This window comes from Neolamprologus brichardi, chromosome 16 (genome assembly GCF_056152115.1).
Source record: "Neolamprologus brichardi isolate AB-2024 chromosome 16, ASM5615211v1, whole genome shotgun sequence".
NCBI lineage: Eukaryota > Metazoa > Chordata > Actinopteri > Cichliformes > Cichlidae > Neolamprologus > Neolamprologus brichardi.
Window position 1 is genome coordinate 34,297,809 of NC_142119.1, and position 11,533 is coordinate 34,309,341.

The 11,533-nt window shown below is 40.1% G+C and overlaps 1 protein-coding gene across 1 annotated transcript; it reads right to left on the reverse strand.

Moving 5' to 3' along the window:
- Positions 1 to 4: 4 nt before the first annotated feature.
- Positions 5 to 3,887, reverse strand: LOC148098339 (uncharacterized). Its single transcript, XM_087853156.1, has 8 exons — positions 3,434 to 3,887; positions 3,101 to 3,211; positions 2,033 to 2,709; positions 1,738 to 1,783; positions 1,411 to 1,502; positions 1,222 to 1,332; positions 697 to 973; positions 5 to 513 (listed from the first exon to the last, which is right to left on the reverse strand). Exons 2-8 carry the CDS (start codon positions 3,122 to 3,124, stop codon positions 289 to 291), a joined length of 1,452 nt encoding a protein of 483 aa, XP_087709282.1. The 5' UTR covers positions 3,125 to 3,211; positions 3,434 to 3,887; the 3' UTR covers positions 5 to 288.
- Between the last annotated feature and the right edge of the window lie 7,646 nt (positions 3,888 to 11,533).

Here is an 11,533-nt window from a genome sequence, read left to right on the forward strand (position 1 = left end):
ATGAATTGTTTTTTCAGTCATTAAAATGATATAATTTAATTGTTTAGAGTATTTATTGACATGACATGTTAAACAAATTTAATCAACCCAGTTACAAAAACATCAGACATGAGATGCTTAACTGAATGTGGCTACTTTAAACATTAAGTTATAAAACAGTAAAAACAGTATTTGATGCAATTAAAAAAGATACATTCATCAAATAATCTGAAAATACATCTTAAGATTGATTGATTTGCTATTCTGTCATTACAATACAAATAATGTGGTCAAATGCTATGAGAAAGGCTAACTGACTGGGTTCTGTTGTGTTACTGAATGAACTATGATGTAGTTCAGCACTCTCTCATAAAGGTCTCTTCCGTTGTCAAAGGAGGGACTAAGAGGATGAATGGCTGCCCTCAGTCCTGCCATCTCCTCAGGCCCCAGAGGACACTGTATTGGTGGAAGAACTACACCACCACTCTCTGGTCTCGAACAGTCAAGGTCCAAAGAGAAATGTTCTTGAATGTCCTGAAAATTCAATTGCTTTTGTTATGAACAGTATAACTATAGTATGCAGCAATTGCAAAGGTATGTTAAAGTCTTTAAAAACAAAGACAGGTGCACATGTTAAATATATGCATGTCATGAATTTCAAGGTACAAAAACATAAGCGTTATAAAACATCTGTAATAGCACATTTTATAGTCGTACCTCAGTGTTTTCTGGTGCAGCCACAGGATTTTGAAGAAGTCCAATAGTCCAAAGTTGATTAGGCGTAAGATTTTGTTCTGTTCGCAGGGCATGATTATCCCACCCGTTCTTGAAAGTGTCAAGGTCCTTCTGCAGACGTTCCACAAAGATGTACTGAGCACAGAACAGGTGGAGGCTGTTGGAGGGGTCGAGCAGGCAGTCTTCCTCAAGGTTGTGAAGTAGCTCATAATAAACACTGGTTACAGCCATCCAGACATCACGCCACAAGCGCTCAACTCTACAACATAAAAAATATCAAAAGAACACAGTAGTTTACAAATCCAGACTTGTACCTGTTTTTGAGTTACTAATGATAAAAGACCCATGTATTTAAAAATAAATAAATAAATATTGAATAAAACGCTGGTGAATGTGATGATTTGGGTTTACAAGATATATATATATATATATATATATATATATATATATATATATATATATATATATATATATATATATATATGCTAAGTCCTGTATATAACTTACCTTTGATTGTGAACACTTTTTCCTGAAATGTAGCTTGCTCTGCCACAACCACGAACAGTAAACATGCAGTGGGCAATGCCAACATTTTCGACACCCTGGTCTCCTCTAACTCTGCATGACAAAATAGAATACAAACAAGTTTTCAGAAGGTTGACTAATAATATAGCATGTATCAAGGTTGTACATTACCTTAAAGGAAAGCCAAACTGTTCAACAGAGCTCACAAAGAAGCCTAATGCAGTTGATGCCTTGTTATTATTTCCAGCACCAAGGTACATTATCTGGAAAATAATTTATGAATAAATGATTTTGTTTTGAAGAAACAAATACAATATCTAACAAACTAAGAACACCTGACAGTTATATACTTTCTTAAAGTAAAATAAAGACAACTCAACGCTAATGAACGTAAATTTCTTGTCAAAGGAGTGGAAGAAGAATACGCCACTTTCTCTCTATAGGGTAGTTAATTAATTTTGAGGAAAAAAATTGTGATTGCAATGAAATATTGTTTACCTTTCGCGAATAGCCATCAATCCCAGCAAATATAACTATGCCATATCTAAAAAAAAAAAAAGCAAAATATGAAACACGCACACGTCCAAGTATAACATTTGTCCACAAGTCAGAATTTATCAACTTGTTTGTTTCTTTGCTTACTAAACAGGAATTTTTTTTTTACTTTGTAGAAATAGAAATTTACCTGGATCCTCTAACTGTTAACGTAAAATGCCTTATGCTCAAATCAGAAATGAAAATAGTTACAGTGTATCCAGAGTACTGAACATACAAACACGTACTGTACACAAACCTGATGAGTTTGTGGTTTGTATCTACATGGACCAATGAGAGGGGACCTTTTACAGAGTACACTCTTCTTGCAACACAGCCGACAGATGCCATCCTTTCTAGGATTCCTGCAGCATCTACCCTATGCATCGATGCAGACACTTGCACCCATTTGACACGGTATCCCATGGCCTGCAGTTCCCCCATCATCATTCGATAGCCGATGTGTGGCAGTCTCATTTTAACTGATCTAACAAGGCTGTCCAGCTCATCATCTGTGACACTGCTGTATGATGCATGCACTGAAAGTCCATATTCTTGCATCCGACGAAATAATGTCCTTTTGCTGACACCCAGAAGCCGAGCTATACTGGGAATGGAAAATTTCATGTTGATGAGGCTTTGCAAACATTCTTCTGATATACTAAGTTTACGTTGTCCTCTCGCTGTGTATACAACATCAACAAGAGAAGAATGTGGGTGTCTCTCTCCGTCTTGAAAATTTATCAGTCTCAAAAGATTGGATAAGGCATTAAGAATATCTTGTGGTACTGCTAAAATATTACCAAATGACCGTATAAGTCTCAATTCATGACTGATGACATAATGCAAATAGTCCATATCTACAGGTCTGCGTTGTAGAGCTCCATGAAGCTTTGTTAGCAATCTTTCATAGAACTGCCTCCTTATTAATGGTACCTGGAACAGAAATTGATACATTTGCTAATTGTGCACTAATGACATAATAATCTATGCATACGTACATGAACGCAACAGGAAGATAAACAAACTAAATCATTTACATAAACAAGTACGTCCATTTCATAAGACTTTTAATGAATTTTAGTTTAAAATACATTTGTGATTTAAAAATGCAAAATATGTGAAAACTTTTTGTCCAGATTGGAGCAGAATATTCATATTTAAAATTAATTTAGTTACAAATGGCTTGGCACAGCACCCTTTTTACACTGACAGACAGGCAACTATTTTGTTTTAAAGAGTACGGCAAGCAAAGATGTATAAAAAAAAACAGGTGACCTGCAACACTGCCATAAAGACATTACTTCCAACCCTACACTTATCTTACCGTTATGTGTCTGGAATCTGCCATTGCTTAATAAGTTATCATCACCACTGGCCATCAGGAGTAAGGCTCTGGCATCCTTGTAGATACTTTCGCAGTTTGAACGTCAAATCCCTGTACAGCAGAATCCATTTCAAAGTTAAAGTGTTTGTTTATTTACAAAAGAGACAGGGGCATCACTGAATTTAGCAAATTTTAGCTGCCAGCTAGCTTGCTACAACGAATAGGCTAATGTTGGCATTTTACCACAAATTCACCAGATTTAGCTAATAAAAACTACACCTATGTCCAGTCGAGTGAAATAGCAAAGAAAGACGACGGAAAATGATTACTTACCTGCGGTTTAGAGGGTCCACTTGAACTTGATGCAGCCATTATTGAAAGAGGCAAAAAGAGAAAAATGGCCGCTTGGTCAGCACAGCAACGGACTCTATAATGTATGCAAATTTATGCGGGTCGGAATCCCCGCCCCCTCAAGCGCGCCTCCGGACGCCAAAACAGTGCCAGCAGATTGAAACCGAAAAATGGTTTGAAACCGAAAAATGGTTTGAAACCGAAAACTGGATTGAAACCGAAACATGGATTGAAACCGAAAAAAAATGGATTGAAACTGAAAAAAAAAATTGTAAGCGAAAACAAAATAATTACAGTTTCAATTAATTGTTTTTCGCTGTCAATTTTTTTTTCGGTTTCAATACAAGAATTTTCAGTACATTTATTTCAGTTACAATATTTTTTTTCGGTTTCAATATTTTTTTCGGTTTCGTTTCAAGGTGGCGTCGTTCTGATTCCATAGTATCGACGATACTGATCCGATACTGATACTTTGTACAAAAACTTACTAAGTGTGCCTATGCCAAGAGAACTTCATTTGTGGTGTGTTGGCTCTCTCTAGTGGTATGTTGGGAGTGGTACGGCCTGTCTACCCGTATTTGGATTACCATAATGACAAGAATATCAACGGCGTGCACAGCCTCTCTGCTTTCAGGAACCATTGGAAGTTTTAAGGTTGGTTCGGTAACCGCAAGGGTGTATGCTTGGTGGAACACTCCATATCCCACAATTCATAGTACGCCTCTACTGAGTGAAACAATGGCGGCTGCCACCTCGTTTTTATATTCCTCTTATTCGTGTTTCTAGGTCACAAAATAAACTTTTAAGATTTTTTCAGGCGAGAATGTAGGTGTGTAAACTTCAAATATCTGCTCGTTTTATCGAGACATCCCATATTAGCAACAGTTTTCTCACGATGTTGCTGCTAGCCGGCTAGCTGGCTAGCTAGCGCGGCTAGCCGGCTAGCTAGCGCGGCTAGTCGGCTAGCTAGCCGGCTAGCGCTGCTTCGCTCAAAAGCACCCGGGCTTGGCTTTCATTGAGGCGGCTTACACTCGTTTCACCCCCGATCGCTCACAAATAGTCTGTTTCTCAGCTGGACTTATTTTTTGTTTATATGGGCCGATGATTCATTTATTCATTTTAGTAACGGTATAAACAGTGAAAGGTGGTTTTCCAGATGCTGGTCGATGTGTAAAAAATAACAGTTGTTTGGTGATGGCTAACGCGGAGCTACAACAGAAGGCAGCTAGCCACCAGTGTATGACAGAAAGGGCATGCGGGGAAAGAGACATATGAGGCGGCCGCTGATCGACCGGTGGTAGCTAACGCGGAGCTCAATCATGGATCAGGGAAACCGAAGGCAGGAGAAGCAGGCAGCTGCCGGTCGGAGCGTGAGGTGAACTGAATTTCAGGTAAGAAGTTATGAACTGCACTCTATTTGGGTCAGATATAAACCGAGTTTAGGTGTAGTTTATTTTCGTTGTGCTGACTTTTTTTTATAGACGGAGTTTCTATACAGCTGTGTGCGCTAAGTTACTGATGTTGAACTTTATGACAGCCTCCCCTGTCATTCTCTTGCCTGTTGCAACTTCAATCATGAAATTGATCAATGATCGGCTTTTCTCTCTTGTTTGTTTATTGCGCTTAACAACAGCAGCATGTTTAAGGTTGATCAGCTCTTGTTAGAATTCATTTGATTTTAATTTCTAGTATCAGCTGATGTTTGCTGGAGACACAGCTGAAAAAAGGGCTGGTCCAAACCAGGAGATGTCCTTACTGAATCATCAGAGCTGAACAGGTGATGGAGAAACAGGTTTACCTTTTAGGTGACATGAATGGGTTGAAGGATAGTTATGAACTGTTTCTGAGAGACAAATAACACCAGCATCCTTTTCTAAGTAGCTGACAGCTGGTAACTGTGCAGGGGCGGGTCTAGCAAAAATTTGCCAGGGGGGCAGGTAGGGCATTAACAGGGAAAGGGGGGCACAAAGACATACTTTTCTTTCTTATTCTCATTTAAAATGTCTCGCTTTTAACAAATAATTATCCGAATCTTACAACCAAAGTTTTCATCTGATGTCAAATGTATAGAAATCCATTACTGTACATAGTAATTTTTTTCAGGGTCCCAACATAATTTCTTCAGATGAAAGTACTTATATGATGCCAGTATTTTCCCACATTTTCTAGATTCTGTACCAGTACTTTGTGTAAAATGCCATCAAAAAGTCAATTAAGTTTTATTCTTTCTCACCTATCTTTCTGTCTCCTTTCACTTTTTAAAGGTTGCCATGTTAGAAAAAATGTTTTGCCCTGCTGTTTATTGATGTGGTAATAGTTAATGAAAATATCACTAAATCTGTCATTTATTATTTTTAATATTCAGTAATGGTCATGTCTCACCTCTAGTCTTCTCTGTCTTAATTTCAGGTTCCCACCATATGTTGTAGATAGTTCAGGAGGTTAACTCGATCAAGCAGTCTTTGGGTTTCGGCTAAGTACTGTTTAGAATACCAGAATAGGGAGGATGGTGTAGGTTTAAGTTTATTAGATTGATACATATGAACCAACAAGACAGTGTACATCACTGTGACAACAATATTTGTTTTCATTCAAAGGCTTTATGGTTTTTCCTATAATACCTGGTGGGCCGGTCTCTAGTCAAATTGCCCGGGCTAATTTTTTTGTCCCAGTCCAGCCCTGGGTCTGGGCATTCCTCGCTGCACTGTACATCATACACTACGTTGTTAAGTTTGTGTTTAGGAGTTTTGTCTTTGGGATGAAGCAGTTTTTGTCTGAGTTTGTGGATGGGTCTTAAGTAAGCTGGGATGTCGTGCTTGGAGAAAACTCTCCTGAGTTTCTCTGATAAACCTGCTACATAGGGGATGACAATTTTGTTCCAATTGTTCTTCTTATCCTCCTTAGTTGGTGTCTGATCTTCTTTTCTGTGCATCTTTGCTGACTTGATAAAAGCCCAGTTAAGAAAACCACGTTTTAAGAGCTTTCTTTACATGTGTGTGTTACCTCTTTTTCCCTTCAGGCTTAGAGGGAATATTTTTGCCTGGTGTTGTAGGGTCCGGATTACTCCACGTTTGTGTTCCAAAGAGGAGGTACTAGTCCGTATGTGTGGGCTTCCGGTAAACTTTAATGTTGAGGTTTCCATTCCCTTCAATGTGCACGGCACAGTCCTGGATTGGCAAACAGTTATTCTTTGTGTCTTCCCTGGTGAACTTTGTTTTTATCCACAGCCTTGATGTTTGCAGTGAAGGATACTTCTTGAGTTTTGATTTTGACCCAGGTGTCGTCCGCATAGCTGTAGCAGTGGCTGGGCCAATTTGTTTCCCCTCTCTGATATGTTTTTATATACATATTATGCTGACTTTTTAACTCTCTCATGCCCTTCTTCATATTTTAATGTGAATGGAAGAGTGAAACTTGAAAATGACTGAATTTTAAACAAAGAGGGGCACAAGAAGTCAGCTTCAAAGACTGCAGCTCCTGCAAAGTTAAGTTTGCAAGGGTCTGTAGAAATGTTTAGCTTATTTTAGAGTTTAGAAATGTGTTAACATAGAATGTAGAATTATTGTAGAAACACTGACACTGTCCTCAATGTAATAAAGGCCTGACTGTGTAATGAACTTAGGAGTAGATTGTAGGAGACCCCTCCCCCAGTTGAACTGTGAAAGGTCTCAACATTTGTAACTGGATAACTGTGGTCTGGAAGGGAGATGGGTTTTATGACCTCTAGGGAGTCACCTACACCCACAGTGTTTTAACTGTCACGCACACTCACTTACGCGCACACACACATACATACAGGTATGCGTACACAGTCACACACGAGCACTCACACAGACACAGAGTTTGCAGTACACCGTAGGGGGTTTTATGATGGGGACGCCTCTATAAAGCTGGCTGTAACTAACAAAGGGGTGAAGATCTTGCAGAGGGACACACCAGCCTCGTCTTCCCTTCTAGAAGTGCATGCTTAAATGAAGATGAATAAAGGTTTTGTGAAATAACTACTGAGTTCCGGTGTTGATTAGCAACAGTTTTGGTGCCGTGAAACCCGGGATTCGCTCGAGGCCCAGAGAGAAATTGGCAGAGCTGAGATCGTGAAACGAGGCGAACAGAGAGCTAGCTCACATGATTAAAAGGTAAGTACGACCTGTTTATTTTCGAACCGTGCATATTGTTTAAAGCCTAAATTATCTGTTCGCTAAGTTGAACGTATCGCAGTGTAAATTCACTCAGTAAAAAAAGGCGGCTAGCGTCCGTCTCAGTGCGTTAAAGCAAGAGACTTTTGTAAGAACTCCAAGTTGATGTTTAGCGCCCCGTAAGAACATCTCAGTGCGTTAAAGCAGGAGACGTTTGTTATGGATTAGTAGAATCGGTGTTTCATCCGTCTTAGTTATTAGGAAAAAGTGGCGTGATCCGTCCTCATGCGTTAAAGCAGGAAACTTGTGTTACTATTAGTTAGAAAGCGGGGTTTAAGGCCTCGCCGCCAGCTGAGGGCTGCGTGTGTCACGGGTTTGGTTACCCCACCTAGTCTCGGACGCGGGGCTAGGACCTGTGAGGGCAGGAGATCCAGGGTGGTGACCTGGGGATTCGTGGCTCGGGGAGAGGTCCCTGTCACGGTCTGAAGTATGCATAAAAGCAGGATCGGTTGCTTTCGCCGGTTAGATTCCGAGCTGAGTTGAACCAGTGCCTGATGCAGAAGGAGGACGGTGTAGTTGTGTGAAAGCGCCGTTAGAGTTTGAATGGGACTGCGAGAAGCATGAGGTGTGTGTGAGCCAGCCTCGAGGGGCGGGTTCACAGGTGGAACGAACGAGGAGTAAAATGTGTGTGTGTGTGTGTGTGTGAGAGAGAAAGAAAGGTGGGGGGGAGTGACCAGCCTGTGAGTGTGTTTGTGAATTCATTGATGACAAATAGGGAGACAAAGTAGATTAGTTGATTTTCTGTGAAATAATAATAGTCAAGAAATCCTAGTGATCAAATAGGAGAAAATGAACTAAAGTAAATAAAGCAAAGTAAGTGGATTAGCGTTAAAGTAATGATAAATAAATTGATAAAACTAATAGTGACATTTAAAGGTGATCAAGTATTGAAGGATGAATGGAGAATTTGATTGTGGACTGTATGAGAGCTGTTGGGGTGAAAGGAAAATGAGGTTGGAGGAGTGAGTTAACAGGTTAATGTGTGGGTGTAAAACAATGGGGTAAAAAAAAGAAAGAAAATGATGAAAACAAAGAAAATAAAAAGTGTGGAAGTGTGAGTGGGAAATTGTCTCCAACTGGGGGAAGCAGTGACGCTACAGGTCACCTTCTTCCCCTGCTGGACACAAAACAAAAACATAATTTGGAGTGTTGTGGATGAAAAGAATTAATAACAACATCAAGAAGATCTTTTGTGTTTGCGGTTAAGATCAAATAAAAATTTCATTTTTGGGGTTTGAAGTCAGTAGAGTTCAAAACAAGTAGAGATGTGTTGCTTAGGAGTGATGAAAACATCTGCAGTCACAGTGAATAATGAAAGTCTCTCAGTCTGTCGTTTACAGGTGGGGAACGGACCTGGATCAATTTTCCACGGGCAGCAGTCGGAAGAAAATTATAGGTTAAAATCATTAGAAAAAAAATAGAAACACCCAGCCAGAATTTTTGGCTGAATTGTTTTGCAGCTTCCCGTCCTCATCCTGAACAAGCAAACTCCAAGGAAGCTAATCTCTCCCTGAAGACACCGAGTGCAGTTCCAGAAGCACAGCCTTGAACATCAACAGTGGACAGAAGTCCAAGAGACAATACCAGAGTTATGAGCAGAGAGGTCCAGCAGCGCTGTGGGCAAACGGCATCAGAAAGAGAAGATCCACCATCTGGATTGGATGGATGGAGATGCGTTTCCAGCAAGCTGCAACCTCACTGTGTGTGAAGGACTTTTGAGAAGATTGTTGGAGTTTGACACTTGCCATGTTTGGAGCAAGATGGCAATGAAAGAGACAGTGGGACAAAGAGATACACGGGACAAAGCTGAAGACAACTGACTGCCATTGGACGGCAAAGTGGGAGAGAAGAACGGAGAGAAAGAAGCAGGGGAGGAAAGAGGCTGCTGTTTTAGTTTGGGGAATCAAATTGGGTTAAGGAAGCCAGGGAGACAAACGACTGCCTGGAAGTGGAGGATTGACACAGTGTCCAGACCACCACAAAAGGGGGAGGAAGACAAGCACTGAGGTATGCAAGAGTACTGTTAGAGAAAATGGAAAGTGACACCACACATGCACATGATATGCACTAGAGATAACACAAAATCATACATAAAGTGGCACACATCCAAAGAGGGTATTTGTAGAAGGGGTTAACAACACACAGTGTGGTTGCCGATGGTAACCTGCAAGCATTTGGGGTTTAACTGTTTAAATGAGTGTTTAAAAGAGTGAAACTAGCAGATTTTTTGTTTTGGTTTTGTTTTTGTTTCTGAAGTATGGGGAAGGTTTAACCATGGCACCAAGTTTTAGATTGGGTGTTTTTGCACCTATAAGAGAAAGAATATTCTGCAACAAGTCCTAAGACCGGGCTTCTGTATTTTTATTTACTTTTGTTTTACAGTTTTATCTTTTATTTTTCATTTTATTTATTTTTTGAACAGTGCACTGATTTCTGTTTGTGAATTTCTTTTCTTTAAGCAGATCTGGCATGTCGGGAATTAAAAGTGCTACACATCGTCGAGAAAATTGTTGGGCTCTGGAGAAAGCCACTTATTTGGGACAATTAGAAAATGAGAGTCCCTGCCTGAAAAGGATTCAGCGAGGTAATCCGATCTAAAGTTCTTTTTCTTTTTGAAATGACGTCATTTTGCTGAGGGTGGAAATCAAATGTGGCGATAGTTTCCACTATCAGCAAAGAAAGAAAGAATGGATGAACGACTCAAAGTTAACCTCCACCTAGACAGGACAAAAGGGTGGATGAATTTGTGTGTTTCTTTTTACAGGAGCAGAAAGATGACAGCAACATCTGAGGTTGCGTGAGCTTTGGCCGTACCAATTTAACTTTTAAATGCCACTTTCTATGTTTGTGAATCTACCAGGGGTGTGTTGTTCATGGGCTTGTGTTGTGTGTTGCTCACAGAGATTACTGTGAGAAAGTGTGTATACATCTGCGCAGCGCTAACATTGCATTTTCTTCTCTACAGCATTACAGTTCTTCATGTGATTTGACGATGTGATTTATAACAGGACAACTGGTTGATGTTTGTTTCTCTACTACAGGTTATGAGTTGGTGATGCTGTTACTGTGTTGTTGGGAAAATGTTGAAGGTTACTTTGACGATGTGAATAACGTGAGAAATTTCCTGTGTTGAAACCAGTGTCATTGCTTTTACAGCAGGCTTAATTTTATGGCCTTTTACGGCACCTCTGGAATGTGGATGGCTGACGCCTGACCACCAGGATTGTCCATGTGTGTTGCTAATGTTTGTTTTTTCTAAGAGTGCATGTGGAGGATTCAGCAGAAAACAGACAAGTCACATGAGAAAGCAGATAAGAGATGCAGTGTTTATGGAATAGTTGAATATGGGCTCATTAGCTTCCCACTATTGAGCTCATAGTGATACATGAGTGGAGTGACATTGTTTAAGGAAGGTCACAGATTAAATTGTGGAATAAATTGGGATGATTCATGATTTGGGACAAATTATGGTAATAACAGTGATTTAGTGATTGGAGAAAACCTGCACATGATACTTGTCTTTTATGCTGAATACTTTATCACTCTTATGATCTACAGTTGGGTGCAAATGTGAAGTTTGATTTAACAGATTTGTCTTCCAGGATACAGGCTCCAGGTGGAGCTGGGAGTTAAACAAGATTAACATGTAACTGCTGACTAATGTTTTTACACAGGGTTACAGGTTGGAGTGTGGCTGCTCCAAGTGGGAAACCCTGGAGATTGTATTAGAGAGAATGTGCAACATTCTTGTGCATGTCTCATTGGGGAGTTGACAAATGGTGAAAGCCATGTGGGGAGAGGAGTGTTATTTTTCAATCTGTAGATGTCGTGAGATGCCATGACGAGAAGGAGTGGCTGAGAGGATCGTCCACAAGATGGGAGCTGA

Coding starts and splice junctions, on each gene's coding strand:
- LOC148098339 (XM_087853156.1), bottom strand. CDS start 3,124: ATGGCAGATTCCAGACACATAACG. Junction 1,503..1,737: donor TTGATGGCTATTCGCGAAAG/GTAAACAATATT, acceptor ATTATTTTCCAG/ATAATGTACCTTGGTGCTGG. Junction 1,333..1,410: donor CAGTTTGGCTTTCCTTTAAG/GTAATGTACAAC, acceptor TTTGTCATGCAG/AGTTAGAGGAGACCAGGGTG.